This window comes from Centropristis striata, chromosome 4, assembly GCF_030273125.1.
Source record: "Centropristis striata isolate RG_2023a ecotype Rhode Island chromosome 4, C.striata_1.0, whole genome shotgun sequence".
Classification (NCBI taxonomy): Eukaryota; Metazoa; Chordata; class Actinopteri; order Perciformes; family Serranidae; genus Centropristis; species Centropristis striata.
In genome coordinates this window covers 26,143,161-26,164,150 of record NC_081520.1, presented here as the reverse complement: position 1 = coordinate 26,164,150, position 20,990 = coordinate 26,143,161, and the positions used below count along the sequence as shown (strand labels likewise).

The window sequence follows — 20,990 nt, the reverse complement described above, 5'->3', positions numbered from 1 at the left end:
AGTGAGAAGGAAGAGGATGTTTGCTTTTCTGATTCAATTTTTGAGTAAATATGTTAAAGTTTAGTGCACCAATAAAAAAACCAAGCCCCGCCAGAATAAAAGCCTCTGTGGAGCTGGTACCTAGTTTCGGGGGGCAAATGAAGTAGCGGACTCCGCCCACGCTGCCGTCGTTCTTTCCCTCGGGCTCGTCCAGCTCCACGCCGACCCACTGACCGCTGGCGAACTCCGTCGTACCGCAGAACCTCAGAGTGCCGGTCTGAGAAACACAGAGACAGAGAGGTGAGGCTGTGGCCGCAGCTGCAGAGGGTGAGTGTGTGATGGAAGGGACAGGGAGGAGACGGGACATGGACGCTACAGATGGAGTGTGTGGACAGATTTTTACATGTTGTCAGAGTGATGCAGTCAGTTCTGTTAGTCTACAACCTCCGGCGCCCTCCAACCAACCTGAGTGAGGTTTGCAGCCAGGCTGTCGTCCCTGCTCGGGTCTCTGTGGAGCTACACAGTGAAAACACACTGTTCAGAGCTCAGACAGTGTGAAGCTGAGGACAAACTGCAGCCAAGCAGACAGAACGACCCTGACTCTGAACTGTCCTGCAGGAAAACATTCACCTTTACTCTAACACTGATATTTAACCTTATTTCTGGCTGGTTTGGCAGCACAGTGCAGGACAGACATGCTGGAGCGAGTCAGGGTCATCTAGAAACATTATAAGACAAACGATCACTCGTATGAAAAGAAATAAATTAATAAAAAATCCGGATCAAGTTCGTTGTTTACGTTTTGCGTTTCAAAATCTGATTAATCATCATCAGATTTTTAGTCAATTCAATTGTATTTATAAAGCCCAAATTCACAAATTGACCTTGAAGAGTTTCACAGACTTTGCTGCGTACGGCTCCCTCTGAAGGAAAACTTTTAACCCCTTTAAACATCGATATCCCTTCAGAAATCTATTATTGGTGGTGCTATGGTTCATACAACACATCAGGATCTCCTGAAGTTTGAACACACAAAGAAAACTTGTTTTATATTCCTAACGGCTGGTTCAGTTGTTACTGACTGGTTTGGTTCGTCCTTGTTTGGTTCTGTTGACTGAACTCACAAATGCAGATTCATGATTCTGTAGCCGGTGCTGTTGTATTTTTGCACATTTTTGTGCACAAATTAATAGTTAAACACATCGCTTTGAAGTGGAACTGACCAGGGGTGGAGCCTGGGGGCGAGGCTTTGGGGCCCGAATGTGTTGTCAGAAGCCCTGAATTTTATTTTTTATCCTTAAAAAAGGGTTATCTTGAAAAAAGGAATCGCCAAAAATCCACGAAACATACTAAACTTTGCAATCCGGCATTATTGTCTGGTTTTCAACTTTCCAATGGTCCTTAAAAGGGATCATGTGTGACAGAAAAAGTAACAAAATAGAAGCTTAAAATTTGATATTCATCAAAATAACATTACTCTACATGTCTTGTTTAAATTCCACCAAAAATAAACCGTTTGCACAACAGGAGGATTTATTTTCCCCTTGACAAATATCATGTTTTCCCCAAAGGATATACAGAGTTTTAGGCATTCTATTATCTCAAATAGAACACATAGCTGCTGTAAATAGAAAATAAATCTCTACAGATCACCCAGGTTTGGTCTAAGCCCCCAATGTTTACAAAGTCTTGCTCTGCCCCTGCAGCTGACTAATTCAAACTTATTCTCTGTTTAGTCCCTGGCAGCTTTTCTGGACCTCCTACAGAGTCCTGCAGCTCTGAGCCGCTTTTAAACATGCACTTGTTCTATGTATGAACATATTTTTTCTTGGTCTGTATGAGACTCTTTGAGGACCTAGTCCTCAGTGTGTCTCTGACCTTCAGGTCGTCCAGCACCACGCGCTCGCCCAGCTTCAGCCCCAGCGAGGTGAGCATCAGGTTGCCGGGGATGTTGTCGTAGTTGGGCAGCGTGGCTCTGGGGAGGTTACAGCTCAGCGGCACGGCGTCCAGCAGCAGCTGCTTCAGCTCTTTGGCCACCATCGCTGCCTCTGCCTTATCCAGACTCATGTCCATCGGATCGGGGACAACCTCGCCTGGAACCTGACCCTTCTCATTCTGCAAAGAGAGAGAGAGAGACAGGATAAGGGAGGAGGGTAAAAGAGGGACAGAAGAAGACAGTTGCAGGATTTTTTTAAGTTACAAAATCGAATCTAAAAAAGTTGGGACATTGTTTAAAACACAAATACAACAGAATGCAATAATTTACAGATTTTTTGTGACATTAAAATTATGTAAAACTCTACTAAGATGATATATTTTATGTTCAAACTAATAAACTTTTGCTGTTTATAATTTTACACCAGTACAGCAGTGTAATTTGCTTTATGCCAAACCGTTTTGCAATCAGTTTTGTAGATCAGATTCAGTCTGAAAAGTCCAAACAACAAAGTGCAAAACCAGCATTTGTAGTGTGAAAGAAGGAGAAATGTGATTAAAATGATGCACAAGATATGTAGAATATTTGGTTTGGAGAAGTTTGTTGTGCCAATCAGTGCTGATAGGATGAACTCTGAGACAAGATGAAAACCTGTGTGTTCTGCTGCATTACAGTAGAACTTTGTTTTTTTTTTAACAATGTTTAAAAAATGCTCCTAATAACGTCAAAAGACAGAGAATGAGAACAGCAGGAGGTAATATAAGTTGAAAATAAGCTCTGACAGACAAAAACACAAGGTCAGACAGAAGAGTAAAGTGTGACGATCAGGCTTAACTGTCCTGTTGATAAAAAAAGTGTGTGTGTACCCGGACGATTGGGTTGGCTCCATGCTCCAGCAGACATTTGACTGCTCCCAGGCAGAGGTTGGAGGCAGCGATGTGGAGCGCCGTGCCGTAGTGGAAATCACTGCAAGTGGAGTTCAACACTGCAGAGACGACAGGAGAAGAAAAGGCTTTTATTCTGAAAGTACACAGAGAACACTGTGTGTGTGTGTGTGTGTGTGCGAGTGTGTGTTTGTGTGTGTGTGTGTGTGTGTGTGTGTGTGTGTGTGTGTGTGTGTGTGTGTGTGTGTGTGTGTGTCTGTATGCGTGTGAGTGGATCTGTGTGAGTGTGTGTGTGTGTGTGTGTGTCTGTGTGCGCTGACAGTTTCATGTCATTGACTATGTTCATTATCATTCATTATCTATGTTCTGCAGCTGCCAAACAGCTGATCTGTGTAGATACACAGATCAGCTGTTACACAGTCTCAGGTTTGTACGGGATTGTTTATAAGAAAGCAGAAGTTATAGATGAACTCCAAGCCCCAACAGAGCTGTCAGGATATTTTTATTTATTTATTTTATTTTAATAATCCCTTTCACCCTTGCAATCATTAAATATCAATTCGATATCATTCAAACCTAGAGAGAGAGAGAGAGAGAGAGAGAGAGAGAGAGAGAGAGAGAGAGAGAGAGAGAGAGAGAGAGAGAGAGAGAGAGAGAGAGAGAGAGAGAGAGAGAGAGCGTTATTTCGTTATCAAGAAAATAAAAACTGGCCTGAAAATAATAGAAATATCCTGACAGCTCTGTTGGGGCTTGGAGTTCATCTATAAGTTATGCTTTCTTATAAACAATCCCGTATGAAGCTGAGACTCTGTGTAACAGCTGATCTGTGTAGATCTGCTGCAGAACATAGTAAAAGAATAACTGTCAGGTCCTGATGATCCAGTGGACCTCGTGCGTAAATACGCACAGCCGCTTCCTCACTTTGGCGCCTGAGCAACGGTCCAGTCCTGATATACTGTGATAGGCGTTAACGCGTGTGTGTTATTGTCCTAAAGCCAACGCCTCAGACGCCTTAACGTGTGCATGTGTAGACTGAAAAAGCCTAAACTGTCTCATCGGTCTCTCTTGGTAATACATGGACGTCCCGTAGGCGTATGCGCAACAATGCGTGTGCAGCGTCTGCGTGTGCAGCGTCTGCGTGTGCAGCGTCTGCGTGTGCAGCGTCTGCGTGACGCCTACGTGACGCTCGTCTGTCCATTGAAAGTGAATGGAATTTACACGTGCACGTCAGAGGTTTGATGTCATTGCAAAGACGCTGTACACGTGTTTCAGTATAGTTCGCTGGCATAAAATGCCCCTCATAGTGTGTGTGTGTGTCTGTGCGTGCATGTGTGTGTGTGTGTGTGTGTACCTCTGGGTTTGGAGGCTTTCAGCAGGACTCGGATCAGTTCTGGGACGTCGAAGTAGGCGGCGTAGTGCAGAGCGTTCATGTTGGTCCAGCGGCTCCTCAGACTCACGTCAGCTCCCAGAGCAATCAGCTGACTGCTGAGACGCAGTGCTGCCGCTGGGTCACCTGCACACAGCGAGGGTAAGACTCAGAGGAGAAGAGGAGAAGAGAACGACACAACCCAAACACCACCCGAACCGAAACAATTATTGATAATTAAAATTTTGTGATTGATGAAATTTTGATGGTTGAAATGATATCTGTCATGTGAAAAATATTCTCTAGTTCTTGTTTGAATAATGTAAATATTAATGTACTTATAATAATGTTGATTGTTGTTATTAACTTTGGGCTCGATTTCTCACTATTTTTACTATTATTTTAACAAACAATCAGTCGATGAATGGAGAAAATAACCAGCACATTGATCCAGAATGAAAATAACTATTAGTTAATAGTTTTAAATGAAATCCATCAGTAAAATCCTGCTTTTACATGAATGCATCATTAACGATAATATACCAGAATAACAGTCACAGTCTGCAGCAACATTTTTATACTTTTTATACTACATTTTACTGATTATACTTACAGACAATGAAAATAATTTAATTGTTGGTGTTATTAAAAGATAAAACACCTCCAGGTTCTTCTGTTAACTGATTAAATAAACATCTTACCGACTCCGTGAGCTCCGGCCTTACAGCTGTAGTGGAGCAGCGTCATGTCAGTCAAACCATCGCGGTCGTTCACGTGACAGCCTCGCTTCAAGATCTGAGAAACACACAGACACAAGGAGGACAGGTCAGCACACTGCACACACACTTCAGACTGAATCACACACACTTAAGTCCTGCAATCATATGTCTTCACTCAATTTAAATTAAACAAATCCTTTCTTATGATTCAAGTAGAAAGTTCTGTCTCTCCACCTGAGCCTCTGCCTCGTCTATTATTATCCACTATTGGAAACATCAATCATGGCCTAAATAAGCACCACTGCTGCTCTGTCACTGTTGTTGAAGTCCCAGATATGTCAAAAAAAATTCATCACAGTCATGTCTGGATTATTAATATGATCCGGAGGTGCACACAGCTCAGTGAATCTCTTCTTTTCTGTAGGAACTGTGTCTGGATGACTGCTGGTACGGCACTAATACATGAGTATGAACCCAAAATAAAGTGATTTATCTGTGATTTAATGTGAATAAATGGATCAAAAGGATGCAGAAATAACTACAATATGATGCTGATGTGGAAAAAGTCTGAATTCATGTTTTGTCAGGTCTATCTGCAAGAACACAAGAACACAATGGTTAAAATGACTGTTTTCTAAATTGAGTTCAGCACAATTCAAGTTATAAATCAATGGATGTGATTTATTAGGGAGTTTTTTATGGATTGTTGAGCAGTTTAAAAACTTTTTAGAGGCTGAGACAATATCACAAAGAGTTAACTGAAAAATTAAGATAATTTAAGGTATAAATTAAGGGATCCTTTCATGTTATATGTACCAAATGAACCGAAAATAAAGTGATTTATATGTGATTTTAAGTCAATAAATGGATCAAAAATGATGCAGAAATAACTACAACATGATGCTTATGTGTAAAACGACTGAATTCATATTTTGTCAGGTCTGTCTGCATCATGGCAAGAAAACAACTTTTAAAATGAGTGTTTTCTGAATGGAGTTCAAGACAAATGAATGTGATTTACTAGGGAGTTTTTCTTTATTGATTGTTGAACAGTTTAAGGAGTTTTTAAGGGGCTGAAACAATACCACAAAAAGTCAACTGAAACATTTTGAAAAATTAAGGTATACATTGAGAAATTCTTTCACATTATTTGGCCAGTTTTATCTGCAGAAGAAAATTGTAAAAAGTCTGAATTGATGCTTTGTCAGGTCTGTCTGCAAGAGCACAAGGAAAGTATTGTTAAAACGACTGTTTTCTGAATGGAGTTCAGGAAGATCTTTTACAGCAGTAAATATGCCTGAATGTAATCACAATAGACAGATTAAAGGATGCTGAGAGCAGGAGGACACGATGTGAAAGGTCAGCGATCGTCTGAATGAGCGTTCACTCCTTCACTCGTCTGTTTCTGAGTCATGACTCTGTTTTCTTCCTCCAGGCTGAGTCAGCTTCCTGCTGAGTCATGGCACTGACTTTCAGTCTCTCTCTCCCTCTGCACCATTCTCTCTCTCTCTCTCTCTCTTTCTGTCTATCTAACTATCGCTCTCTCTCTCTGTCTTTCTCTGTTGTTTCCAGTCCGTGCAGCCATTTTAACTGGGTCAGCATCCCCGTGTTTCTGTGTGTTCTTGTATTACTGACATTGTGGGGACTCACATCACACTCAGGACACAAAGCTCCATCAGATGAACCATTACATCACTTTAAATCACTTTAAATCATTTGAAATGGCAGTTTTTCAGATTTAGGTTAAGTAGGTAACAATCACTTCACATAACTTAGAATATCCACACATTTGAATTTTACACAGTGTTCACAGCTCCATGAAGATGAATTAGTATATCTATATTATATTATATATTTAATTGCTAACTCGATCTGCATCTCTCGTTTTTTCAGACAGTTTGCAGAAAAATGTGAGATTTCTTTCCACTGGAATCTGTAGTGATGTGTCCATACAACTCATATATTCATATCTGAAATATATATATATATGAAGAACCAAGACAAGGCAAATGTATCTGTAAAGGACCTTCCATTCATTCACAAGATTATTCAAAGTGCTTTACATAGGCATAAAATACAACAGACATTGAAATAGAAGCTGCATTAAAAGCAGAATTAAAAAGTAATATTAAGACATGTAAAAGTACATTTAGAAGACGATAAAACAAACTCAAACAAGCAACTAAAAGGGTAAAATTATATATAATTTTACCTTTTTTATATATTGTGTTTACCAGCTGAACTACCCATCAAATCCCTTTTTTTAAAATGATGTTTCCTGCAGCACCCGCTCTGTGGTTGCAGGTTACGGACATGGTTTGGTTCAGATTTTTGTTGGGAGAAAGACATCAACAAAGAAACGGTGTTTGAGGCAACAACAACATGTCAGGAGCTGTGAGACTGGAGGGTTAGTGGTGGTCACGGTTTTGTTAATTAATTGCAAACAGACTTGTTTTCTTGATCGTTGCATGAAGCACCACACTGCTCCTGACCATAGACTGTTTTAATCTTTATTATTGTTTTATTCAGATCTTGATTTGAATTAAACATTAAATGTTAGTTGAGTGCACTGAGGCTGTCCCAGCTCTAACACCAGCTCAGCCCACAGGGACGGGACTCTTTGTTCATTATCTGTGTGTGTGTGTGTGTGTGTGTGTGCGTGTGTGTGTGTGTGTGTGTGTGTGTGTGTGTGTGTGTTGAATCTGGGTCAATGTGACAATGACAGCCCAGCGAGGGTTCAGGCTTCATGCCAGAACTCCTACCTTCTATCTTTAGCTTTAGCATTAGCTTTTCCCTGAACCAACAGGCACCAATCCTGAGACTGAGGGTTAGAATCAGTCTTTTTTCATCTTAAAAACAGCCTTAAAATTATTAATTATACTATGGCACATTTCGGCATCGTAATGTCAAAAAAAATGCCTGGAGTGTATCCTAAATGTTTCCAGCTATTAACAAACCAGAGAAATTTGTTATTTTATTAAGAATGATCTGCAGTTAATGGCATCATTTCCTCTTTGTGCATGTGTCAGCAGCATTGTGCTTGTCTGCTAGAAGTTGTTATAAAATAACTTTTTAGATTTTAAAGGATTAAAGCTTTCAGATGTCTGGATCTGAACCTATCAGAGAAACAAGCTGAAAAAAGGTTAAGTCAGCTCGGCTCGCAGCACCTCTGCCTACATGCTCAACAACATCAGAAAAACAGATTTTTAACAGGAAACTGCTTTATTCATTTTTTTTTGTTTTTTTACAAGTTTTAATCAGCAGGCCTGTTTTATGTTTGAGAGGCGGGGAGCTCTACAAATAATGCGACTCCTGGTAGAAACTAATAGTTGAATTTTTTTGTTCTTTTCTTATTATTTTTGGACTAGGAGAAAATGACATATTGTTTTAGTGTGAATCTTAACAAAGAAAGACTGTCTTAACGATCGTAATGCTCGCCCATCAAGAAAAACTGTTACAGTTTCTACAGAACTTTCTGTTGTCCGTCAGTTTTTTATCTTGATTGTAAAAGTTCTTTCACTAGTTTCTGTATCACTACAGGGTCCAGCATCAGCCTGTTTGTTGGCATGTTTATGATCCATGAAATAGACAGTGTTTAATGCCTTTTATATTCTCTAATATTTTTATCATTTCACTTTTATCATTTCTATCAATCATGTGTGTTATAATCCAGGTTGTAAAGCACTAACTTGTATGCAAGATGCTTTAGAAATAATGTCTGATTAAAGTTTGATTGATGTGGCTTAATAGTAAATTAACTTCAGTTAAAATGCTTTTTCGACAAGAGTTTATAAACAGGGAGTCTGTATATGATGATATGAGATGCAGAATAGCTGTAAACCTTCACACTGCAGAAGCCGAAATCAAAAGAGTTTGGTAGTTTTATTCTATAACCGTCATAAATTTAGGTAAGGAAATGTTTCAGTTCTCACCTCGTTGCCGATGATGTCGATCTTGTGCTGCACCTGCGGGACCCACTGACGCACGATGGCAAACAACTCGGGGATGGTGGTCCGAGGGTCCATGAGGATCTCCAGACAGGCCGGGTCGTTGGGGTCGAAGAAGGTGAAGGCTGAGGACGGACAGAGAGAGAACAGTCAGAGGTGAACATGAATGAGGTGAACAAATGAAGGGAGAAAAGAGGAGAAGCATTGTTGGAGACGTGATAAACAAGTTTCTGCAGCCCTCACAGTGACCTGAGAACGCTGCAGTTTCTCTTCCTGCCAGCGCTGCAGTCTGAGCTCTGAGCAGGTTTCATTTCACTGAGCAACAACAAACTGTCCAGGAGTCCTTCAGGTCCCACTGCAAACAGGGACTCAGTCTGATGAAGGTCAGGGGGCAGCAGGGAGGAATCAATCAATCCATTAATAAAAACAATAAAATTGAGGCAACAGATTGCACGCAATATTATTAATTAAATCTAACTACGTTACAAGTTCAGTTAATAACAACAGGAAGTGCCTGTCAATTAAAAATGGACTAATTCTATTGTGTTGGATTCATTCAAAATGCTCTTGATTTAGAATTACATACATATAAAGATTATATTCAATGTGGTCAAAATAAGTAGATTCCATCTTCTCATTTTTATATTTAAGTTACTTTAACAACTGCCTCAAAATCAACGACGCATTTATATTTAATACATTTTATCAAATATATTAAGTAAAATGAAATGACTACAGAATAATTTATTACAGTGTCGTTGTGGGAGAGAGGCAGTTTGATTGGAAAAGAGGTTTTTTTCATGAGGTAGATCTTATAACAAACATGCACATTCACCTGAGTCGAAGTGTTGATGGTGATTTTACCATTCCTGACTAAGATCTTGATCAAAATGTAGCACAGGATTACATTCATATTTATTCATGTTACTCATGTTGGGATTAACGTCACTTTCCAAGTGTGGCCAAAATATGAGATACTGTTGCTCTAACTGTTCTGGAAGTCCCAGATACATCAAAAAACACAATTTGGATTGATAATATAGACCAGAGGTGCACACAGCTCATATCTAAAAAGTCTGACTTCGTGTTTTGTCAGGTCTGTCTGCAAGAACACTACTTTTAAAACGCTTGTTTTCTCAATGGAGTTCAAGATGATCTGACTGCTGCTACTACAGCAGTTACGCCTCAAATAAACGATAAATAAATGATCTATTTGCAATGCATTAATAAAAAAAGGGTGCAGATATAACTACAACATGATGCTGATGTGGAAAGTCTAAATTCATGCTTTGTCAGGTCTGTCTGCATCATGACAAGAGAACAAAATGCATGTTCCCGAAAGGAGTTCAGGATGATCAGGTCTATTATGACTGCCGCTACTACAGCAGTATATGCCTAATGTTTACAGATTCATCTGTGATTTAATTGCAACAAATTTTATCATTTACATTTATCCTTTATTTATTTCTCGAGGAATCATTGAAGGCAACCCCTCATTTACAATGATGTCGAGAGCACAGAGAAAACACAATAAAGAACAAACAGCACAGACAGTATAGTATGCAATGATGGGTGGAGTAACTATGATGGGTGGAGTAAGTAAATGGGTCAAAAGGATGCTGAAATAACTACAATATGATGCTGATATCTAAAAAGTCTGACTTTGTGTTTTGTCAGGTCTGTCTGCAAGAACACTACTTTTAAAACGCTTGTTTTCTCAATGGAGTTCAAGACGATCTGACTGCTGCTACTACAGCAGTTACGCCTCAAATAAACGATAAATAAATGATCTATTTGCAATGCATTAATAAAAAAAGGGTGCAGATATAACTACAACATGATGCTGATGTGGAAAGTCTAAATTCATGCTTTGTCAGGTCTGTCTGCATCATGACAAGAGAACAAAATGCATGTTCCCGAAAGGAGTTCAGGATGATCAGGTCTATTATGACTGCCGCTACTACAGCAGTATATGCCTAATGTTTACAGATTCATCTGTGATTTAATTGCAACAAATTTTATCATTTACATTTATCCTTTATTTATTTCTCGAGGAATCATTGAAGGCAACCCCTCATTTACAATGATGTCGAGAGCACAGAGAAAACACAATAAAGAACAAACAGCACAGACAGTATAGTATGCAATGATGGGTGGAGTAACTATGATGGGTGGAGTAAGTAAATGGGTCAAAAGGATGCTGAAATAACTACAATATGATGCTGATATCTAAAAAGTCTGACTTTGTGTTTTGTCAGGTCTGTCTGCAAGAACACTACTTTTAAAACGCTTGTTTTCTCAATGGAGTTCAAGACGATCTGACTGCTGCTACTACAGCAGTTACGCCTCAAATAAACGATAAATAAATGATCTACTTGCAATGACTTAATAAAAAAAGGGTGCAGAAATAACTACAACATGATACTGATGTGTAAAAAGACTGGATTCATGCTTGGCTTGACGTCTTGCAGACATACCTGAAAAACAACTTTCAAAATGCTTGTTTTCTGAGTGGAGTCTGGGTTGATCAGAGCTATGCAGGAGATTCTCAACAGTGTGAGTCCACTTTCTAGTTGTTAATTCCCTTAATCCACTTTGTACAAAATCATCAGTCATCAGCAGCTGACTGAAAGGAAATAAAAATCAATCTAAAAACTAACTTTGATCAGCAGGAATGTAAGAACTGTTAATAAATAACGTTTCACAGTGAGTCAGAGGGTCAGCGAGGCCTGAGAGGAGGAGCTCTGTGTTCACTACTGGATAATGGAGATGACATGCAGAGTGTATAATGGAACCGGGGAGAGTCTGATGAATACCAACGAGCCCGTCAGCCACACAAAGTCACTCCAGCGCTTTCGGCCATCGATCGCTTAGCAAGCACCGAGGTCTGTGTGTGTGTGTTGTAAGTGTTTGTAGTCTTGTGAAGCCACACTGAGATTCTTCTGAGGTTTCTTACTGTGGTTGTTTTTTAAGTTTGTTTTTGTTTTATGAGGATTTTGCCTGCTCACTGCTCACTGTTTATCTAACTCTGTTTATCTTTGACACAACTCTGGACATCAGCATTTCAATGAAATTTTTCTTCATGCAAATTAAAGAGGATAATATTTTAAAAATCACTTTCTGCAATCTGAAAATGCAAATGTAGCATTGTGCCTTTATTTACTTCCCTATTATCTAATAATAGGTGAACAGACCCTTATGACTGAATGCCTCCTAATTTGCATAATAAATAGAATATTCATAAAGAAATGTATGCATTAATCCACAAAGGGATTTAATAGTGAAGTGATAGGAGAATTATTAAAGAAGGAAAATAAAAAAGAATATCGATGTATATCAAAGTTTAACAATTAATCAATGCCTATTTATTTATATTTAATTTTATTCTAATATTTATTTTCAATATAACTTTGTGGTATATCTAATGGAATATTAATTTATTTGTCAAATATTGTATTCACCTATTTTGGCTCCTTCCATCCTCCATTAAAATTATATTTTATATGTGTATTTAAGGTGGTATGAAAGTGTTTATTTAAAGTGGTATGGCAGAGGTATTTAAGATGGTATGTATAAGGTGGTTTGGCAGTGTGTATGTAAGTTGGTATGACTGTGTATATAAGGTGTTAGACTATGTATATTTAAGGTGGTATGTCAGTGTGTATTTAAGGTGGTATGAATGTATATATTTAAGGTGTTAAACAGTTTGTTTTTTAGGTGGTAAGAGAGTGTGTGTTTAAGGTGGTATGACAATGTGTATTTAAGGTGGTATGATATTTAAGATGTTCGTGTGTATTTAAGGTAGTATGACATATATATTTAAGTTGGTATGATATTTAAGGTGGTATGAAAGTGTATATTTAAGGCGGTAGACGTACTGTAGTCCTTGGGCAGCGGTGCCTGGGCGGAGGGGTGCACCATGGCGCGGCGGCGCAGCTCGTGGACCGGACTCTGGTACTCGGACACGGACAGCGGCTCCGGCTCCGGCTCAGCGTCCAGCTCCCTGCTGGCTGGAGGCTCCTCCTCCTCCTCCCGCTCCTCTCTCTCCTCCCGCTCCTCCTCTTGCTCGTCCTCCTCCTCGTCCTCCACTCGCTCCTCCCCCTCCCTCTCCTCTTCTAGCTCATACTCCTCCTCCTCTTCATCCTCCTCCTCCTCCTCGGTCAGCACCTCCTCCTCCTCCTTCTGGACCTTACCCTCCTCCTGCTCCTCCCGGTCGTGCCTCTCCTTCTCCTGCACCTCCAGGTTCTCCTCTTTAGTCATGGTGAGGGACGCTGCAGCTGGGCCTGTCACAGAGGAGAGAGGACAAATATTATTGTTTTTAATCAGAAAATCATATTTTCCACTAAATAATATCAATAAACACATTTTTGGTCCATTTATGTCTTTTTTAGGACATTTTGCAGCTTTTAAAAAAATATTTTTGGTCATTTTGTGTCTTATTTTGTAATTTTTTGGGTCGTTTTGTGACTTTTTTTGGTAATCTAGTGGATTTTTTGGGTGAATTTCTGTCTTTTTTTCGTAATTTTGTGTAACTTTTTGGTCATTTTACGTTCTGCTGGTGAAAGTCCTGGTTTGTTTGACCAAAGTAACGTTTCACTGAGGCTGCCTTGTTGTGCACTGTAACGTCTCTTCAGGAGGTTTTACAGCTTTTAAATCAGAAAGAATCTCAGCTTTATTGTGTCTGAAGCAGCTCCGATCTCAGTAAGAGGGTTCAGGTTAAACCTGCCCGGTCCGGTCTGTGTTCCAGCTTCCTGGTTTCTGTTCTGCAGTGTGTGTGTGTGTGTGTGTGTGTGTGTGTGTGTGTGTGTGTGTGTGTGTGTGTGTGTGTGAAGCTAATTGACCGGCTGCATCTCACTGATAATGGCAGCAGCTAAAGAGGCTAATGCTTACACTCCCTGTCAGTCATTATCTGTTGACAGGCCGACTGGATCAAATCTACTCTCCACTTTAGCAAATGGATGAAACGCTGAAATCATCCAGCAGACACTCCCTCCATCCTCTAGCCTCCATCACCTCCTCCATCCTCTCATCCCAGGGAGGAAGGAAGCAGATGAATTAATATCCTCTTACTGATCTCATGTCTTCATGTTCAGTGTTTTCTTGCAGTCAGGATACTTCAGGATGAATGGTGTTCAGCCACAAAATGTTATATTTATTCATTATGTTTTTAAATCTGATGCATCTACATATCATCGAATGCATTGCTGCAATCTCAGCAATCTTTTCTAATGATGTTTTTTAAAGTAGCCATCATTGTATGTAAGGTTCAGGATAGAGGACACACTGCTTCCTCTGGTGTTCATGTCAGTTGATTCTGCTTGTTTTGCACAAACTGATCAGCGTCACAGCAGACGGCATGAATGTGTTTTCTGGTGATTAAAATAAGAGAAACTGCTGCTTTGTATGTCACCTAATTTTGTTTGTTTTGCACAAACTGATCAGCTGTCACAACAGACACAGGAGCTGAGGTGGAGGCTGTTAGGAGGGCTGAACATTTTGTCATGTAGATTAAACAAGTGTATTAAATTTAAGGCTTTTCATTGCTGTGTCCATGTCATTGCTGTGTCCATGTCAACACACATCCTTCAGATGTTTCCCTCTCACAGGAAGATGTAGCTTTTTTCTTTGTCACAACCCTCGATGTCAGATACTGACACACATTGACACACTTTAGCACCAGGCTTTCCATTAACTTATTATATTAGACACTTACAGTAACAGACGTAATATGGAGAGCACAGAGGGCTGTGGCTCAGATGAGAGTGGTTGTTTACCACCCTTTGAGTGGTCACTATGACTGTGATATAGAAAATGCAGTCCTTTTAGGGTAGATGGGTCAAACAAACCCCGGACTCTGACCCAAGAGAGTCCAGAGTCCTGTCCTGTGTGAAACCAGTGGTCTGTGTAGTGAATTGGAGTTGACCTGCACAAATGCGTCCACGAGTTGAGTGCAGAATTCATTGTTTTAAAGCCCAGCTCTGTTCTGTTACCCTAACCTCAGTCAAACGGTTTATTTATTTTGAAGGGCCACAGTGATGATGCTAAAAGCTGCCTTATGTCGGTATCTGACGAGTTGGGATGAGAATGCGTTTCTAGAAGACCTCCTCATTTTTAATTCCTTCCGACACGCTCTGATTAGTCCTGTCGTTTTTCCAGCTGAGGAGACAGCCGCCATTGACCGCAGCAGCTATCGTCTGAAGCTCTGAGACTCTGAGGGCCGTGAGTCAGAGGTCCTGACCCGGGTTATCACCTTACTGCATTGACCCTGAACATCTACACTGCATGGACACGAACCAGGAACTCTGAGACACAGACGGAGCCTGCTGGATCACAAACCATCAGATCTGAGCTGCAAAAAAGATATAATCAATCTGAACAACACCAGAGACAAAGAGAGAGAGAGAGAGAGAGAGAGAGAGAGAGAGAGAGAGAGAGAGAGAGAGAGAGACAGCAGCAGCAGCTCAGACAAGAAGCCAGATGAACCAGTCACATCCTCTTTATAATCTAGTGGGTCGAATGAGGCATCTAACATGTCTCTATAGATTATAATCCAGACAAAACAGTAGCTCTGTTGTTTCCTAATCTGAGTCAGTTACTGTCTGCTACAGCTACATGCTAAGCTAACAGCTGCTGAGATAAAAACAGATCTGTTTTGACTTGAAAGTAAAGTGCTCAGTCTGATTCTCAGCCTGCACAGAGCAAACATCTCATGTGAGGTGAAGCAGATCTTTTGTATTCTGAAATCCCAGAGAGAAGAAAGACGTCTCGTCGAGCGGAGATGAAAATGAAGCACTCACATGAAAACAGCACGTGTCTCTCTTCAGCTTCCTGTCAGAACTAAATGCTCCGATGAAACTTCACGTTTCCGTTTGGTTGATTTAATTCTGTGCATCTGTTGTGTGTTTTATGTAATGAACAGGACGGTAATCAGCACATGAAACAGCTGAGACCACGACGAAGGTTACACAACCCCAGCGTATGAGTCAGCAGACACACACACACACACACCAGAAACGATCAGGAAATTAAGAATACTCTATGACTGATATGGTGCTTTTAAGGCTGATGCCAAAATTAATATTTGACAGTTTGAACATTTTAAAAATGATGCATCCACTGATAAGAAATGTTTTTTTTCACAAGATCACCTTAAAGTTGTTCTTGTAACTGAGAAATAAGAGAATCCCTTTATGCTGGACAAACTGTAATATGGTGACAAAAAAAAACATGAGCAATGTGCAAATATCAGTTATAACAAACAGTTTGGTTCTGATTGAGACACAAGGACTGAATTTTCTTGCAAACTGTTACTTTTTCTGCTGTTTTCTAACGTATCACCAGCTGTATTTTTGCTGTTTTGACACAGTGAGAGTGAAAAGTGCAGATGTGCCTAAACATCACAATATGGAGGTCATGGACCAGTGAATGCAGAATACACAACGTGTAGATTGATGCAGAACCAAATTTCTATTTTAAGAGTTGTACACCTTTAGCAAAATGTGCTATGTCAGCACAACCAGCTGATTGGCGCATGAGTCAGTCAAACTACAGCGAGCGCAAATGAAACGCTGGAGCTGGAAAAACTCGATCATCTGTGTGAGTGCTAGTTTAAGTGACGAGGGCGGTGTGTCAGTGCTGCTGTAAAGTGTCAGTCTGTAAATGGAAACAAATTGAACAAAACAGGACCAGGAGGTCTCATCCTCACAGATTTTAAACAGCGTTTAGACAAAAAAGCACAATGGGATGATACAGTTATTGAAGAATGCGGCAGCCCAGAACCTCTCTGTGGTCCTCAGTCTTCAAGTCACATGTTCCAGATTCTAGTTATCTGAATGCATTGGATTTTTGTTGAGTTTTGCTTCACCTAACCTTGTGAAACACCATATACTGCACAGTGTTGACGAGCAGCTACAGAAGTGTCTTTCAGCTTTTCTGAACACCTGAAACATTTCTGCAGATTTCTGACAGAAACGAGCCCCCTGCAATCAGTCTATAACTGTAAGTGTATTGTTTTGATCTGTTGTCGATGAGGAGGAGAAGGAAATCATCCAGGAGAGAAAATACAGATTTCTGAAACTAAAGAGGCTTTACAAGATGGAGCAAGAAAATTTCTGCAGACTGCAAAATGATATTGAAGAAAAAAGCTGATTATTAGTATAGTATTAGAATAATAAAGTATTACTTGGGCAGTCCGTGGCCTAGAGGTTAGGAATCGGGGTACTGACAGGTCAAGGACTGAAGTGCCCTTGAGCAACGCACCTAACCCCAGGATGGCCACGAACATCTTGACAGTGCATCTCTCCACCTCCTCCTCCAGTGTGTCCAACCTGGCTCCAACCACAGAACCAGCTCTTTTGACCAGTCTGTCCAACCGCCTTGCATCTCAGACTGCAGCATAAAACAACACACTACCACCACAGACTGATAAAACATCTGCAGCATCTTACTACAGATGTCCAGAGATCTTAGCTTCCTTAAGAAAAAGAGGCGGCTCTGCCCCTTTTTGTAGAGTGCGTCTGTGTTTAGGGACCAGTCCAACTTATTATCCAGGTATACACCTAGATACTTATAACTTGGCACCACCTCGATATCCACCCCACAGGTATTCACTGGCTGAAGAGGGGGCTTGAACCTGCTGAAATCTATGATCATTTCCTTAGTCTTTGAGGTGTTCAGTAGGAGATAGTTCTTGTGACTCCAGTCACTGAAGGCTTTTATCAGATCCCTATATTCAGATTCCTGTCCATTCCTGATACACGCCACAATAGCAGTGTTGTCTGAGTACTTCTGGATGTGGCAGGACTCAGAGTTGTATTTGAAGTCCCCTGTGTACAGTGTGAACAGGAATGGAGCCAGAACAGTCCCTTGTGGAGCCCCTGTGCTGCTCATTAATGTCCCAGAAACACAGTTCCCCAACCTGACATACTGTGGTCTTCCTGTCAGGTAATCTGTGATCCAGGAGATGAAGGAAAGATCCATTCCCATCTCTGTGAGCTTGTTTTTGAGTTTGTTGGGTTGGATGGTGTTGAATGCGCTTGAAAAATCAAATAACATGATTCTCACATAAGCACTAGTTTTCCTCCAGATGAGCAAGGCCACGGTGAAGCATGTAGAGGACAGCATCGTTCATTCCGATGTGTTGTTTGTATGCAAACTGCAGGGGGTCGAGTTTGTCTTTGACTTCAGCTCTCAGTAGGCGTAGAATCAGCCGCTCCAAGGTCTTCATGATGTGAGAAGTGAGGGCTACTGGTCTGTAGTCATTGAGTTCAGCTGGATATTTTATTTTCGGTACCGGCACAACACAGGAAATCTTCCACAGTGCCGGCACACGCCCCAACTGTAGACTGAGGTTGAAGATCTTGTGGAGAGGTTGACATAGTTGGGCAGCACAGTCCTTGAGCAGCCTTGGACACACACCATCTGGGCCAGCAGCCTTCCTAGAGCAAAGTCTTCCCAGTTCCAACCTCACCCCCATCTCTGTGACAGACAAGGGTGGAGGCTCAGGTGTACGAGGGGGGTTGGATGCTGCTTTGGAGATATACACATGTTGTTGTTGAAGAGGAGGAGGAGGAGGAGCAGCAGCATTGGCATTGTGTGAGGCCGCTGTATTGAATCTATTGAAGAACTGGTTGAGTTCATCAGCTCTTTCTACACCACCCGCCACTGGCTGTCTTTTCTTGTTGTTGTAACCAGAGATGGTGTTGATTCCTCTCCACATTTCACGGAGGTTGCTGTTCTGTAGATTTCTCTCCAGTTTCTTCTTGTAGTCCACCTTTGCCATCTTTAATCTCTTCTTCAATTTATATTGTACTAGTTTGAGCCGTGCTTTGTCACCATCTCTAAAAGCTGCCTTCTTCTCATTGAGGATAGCCTTTAAATCACTAGTAATCCAAGGTTTGTTATTGTGGAAACAGCGTACAGTCCTTGTAGGTATGACTGTGTCCCTACAGAAGTTGATGTAATCAGTAATGTCAACCTGTCTGTAAATGTCCATACTGTTCTCCTCTGTTTCCAGCAACACATTCCAGTCTGTACATTCAAAGCAGTCCTTTAGAGCCTCAGCAGCCTCTGGTGTTCATTTCCTGACTGTGAGTTTAGTTGGAGGCTGCCTCCACACACAGGGTTTGTAACAAGTCTCCAGAAGAACTAAGTTGTGGTCCGATCGTCCTACTGGGGGCATGGCAGTATCTCTGTAAGCTTAGACCTGAAAGTAGGTCTACTGAGTATTTTCTCTTTTAATTAAGAACTTCTGTGCAAAATGAGCATTTCAAGTGAAATTATTGAGAAAATAAATACATATTTCCATCCATCCACTGAAAGAGTTGAACAATAAATCTGACATCCTGCACACTGATGTTGAAAATGCTGCACACAATTCATTTAAGATGAAGAATATTTGGATTTGAAGTGAATAGAAAAATAGAAAAAAAAAGAAAATATTCTCCTCCATTATTATTTGATTTAGTGTGGGCTTATTATTATCAATTTAGACAATGTAGTATGCATAACAATATTTCGATATATGAATTAATCACGATGCGATTCATAGAATTATGGCCCAGCCCAAACGGATGGATAGATAGATAGATAGATAGATAGATAGATAGATAGATAGATAGATAGATAGATAGATAATTATTGATATAGGCTCCTATTTTTATGGTCTGATGACCTTGTAGTGGATCAGTGTGTGCTGGTAGAGACTGGAGTCCCACTGGGAATACTGGCTGAGATGGAAACCATCGTAATAACCAACAATAGGTGCACCTTAAACACAGCACCATCCTGCCAGTATATACAGTCAGATAATTTGTGTTTTATTGGTTCTGTATCATTCTTATTTGTGCTGGTTTACAGGGTGTAGCAGCAGCATGTGATGGAGCAGCAGGTTGTGAGGCGTAGGGAGGAGGAGGCCGTGGCAGCATCCTCCTCCTCCTCCTCTTCCATCAGCCTCCATTTTACAACAAACCAGCCGGAGACTCCGAGCAGCAAAACATACGCACACACACCGCAGACAGCTCGTTCTGCACGGCTGCACACCTGATACAGAACTATATTAATATATCATCCAGATAAATATAATAAAACAGCAGTTGCGGACAGCTCCGGGTGTTTGTGCCAATGTGCGTAGTGAAAAACGCCCCGCTGACAGACAATGAACGCGCACACGCACACACGCGGCTTGGGGATCTTATATCGGATATTAAAAACAAATAACCGCTCGATGCTCGTTTTATAATAATCTGACAGTAAATATAGCAGATGAAGAGAGGTTTATTCAGATTGTTTTGAACAGCGCCCCCCCCCCCCTCTCAGCATCTCCATCCTCACCAACAACACGAGACACTCACCATAATACTGATAACAATTATAATCCATTATTAATCCACACATCGTTAACTATAAACTCGGGTTATTATTGTGCAGCTGAAGGAGTTTTTACCTGAAAACAAGCCGCTGGTTGCTGATGATGATTCTCTCTCTGCTCTCTGATCCTCAGCAGGAACAACACTGAGCCTCTCTCTCTCTCTCCCACTGCCTCTACACCTCTCTCAACCACTCTCTCTCTCTCTATACTGGCGTCACGTTTGATTTAAATAAATACACGATAGGCTAAAAGCTAAATAAACTGATGCCCGTAAAAAATAATAATATGCACATTACAGTTTATGGACTGAAACTAATAAAGACTTTTTATTCTTCCATTGTCCTCTTTTTGCAAAAAATGTCTTAATTTTTCAGAAGAAATTTCTTTTGATAATCTAATTGACATTTTTCAAATGTATGAAATGTACATTTCCTACGTTTAAATAAATGTCAGCATGTCTAAATAATGCCCCACTCCCTTCAAAATCTAAAATATCCTCCCCTCCCTTGAACAAAAACAAGAAAATCACACTTAAGAATTTCAAAAAAAGTTACTAAAATAATCCCTATTTAAAAGTTTAAAAACATTGTAGAATAACACTATCAAGAAAACATATCTAAAACATATCTTTTTAGAGGTTTCTTTTGAAAAACATTTTTTTTTTCAAAATATCCTTTAAAATGTCCCAACACATTTAAGTCTTTCTGCACGATTTAAATAAAGACCACAATTGCCCCCACTCCATTCATAATCTAAAAAGTCCTCCCGAGTTCCAAAAATAATCACTGATT

The 20,990-nt window shown here is 40.5% G+C and overlaps 1 protein-coding gene across 1 annotated transcript in view; it reads right to left on the bottom strand.

Moving 5' to 3' along the window:
- Positions 1 to 20,303, bottom strand: part of clip3 (CAP-GLY domain containing linker protein 3) — a 30,692-nt gene extending 10,389 nt beyond the window's left edge. The window contains exons 1-9 of the mRNA XM_059330941.1: positions 20,275 to 20,303; positions 12,710 to 13,114; positions 8,817 to 8,956; positions 4,867 to 4,960; positions 4,151 to 4,312; positions 2,782 to 2,900; positions 1,858 to 2,094; positions 445 to 495; positions 121 to 256 (exon numbers count right to left, since the gene is read on the bottom strand). Of these exons, the coding sequence (XP_059186924.1) occupies positions 121 to 256; positions 445 to 495; positions 1,858 to 2,094; positions 2,782 to 2,900; positions 4,151 to 4,312; positions 4,867 to 4,960; positions 8,817 to 8,956; positions 12,710 to 13,091 (1,321 nt within the window). The 5' untranslated portion in view covers positions 13,092 to 13,114; positions 20,275 to 20,303. The remainder of the gene's footprint in view (positions 1 to 120; positions 257 to 444; positions 496 to 1,857; positions 2,095 to 2,781; positions 2,901 to 4,150; positions 4,313 to 4,866; positions 4,961 to 8,816; positions 8,957 to 12,709; positions 13,115 to 20,274) is intronic.
- Between the last annotated feature and the right edge of the window lie 687 nt (positions 20,304 to 20,990).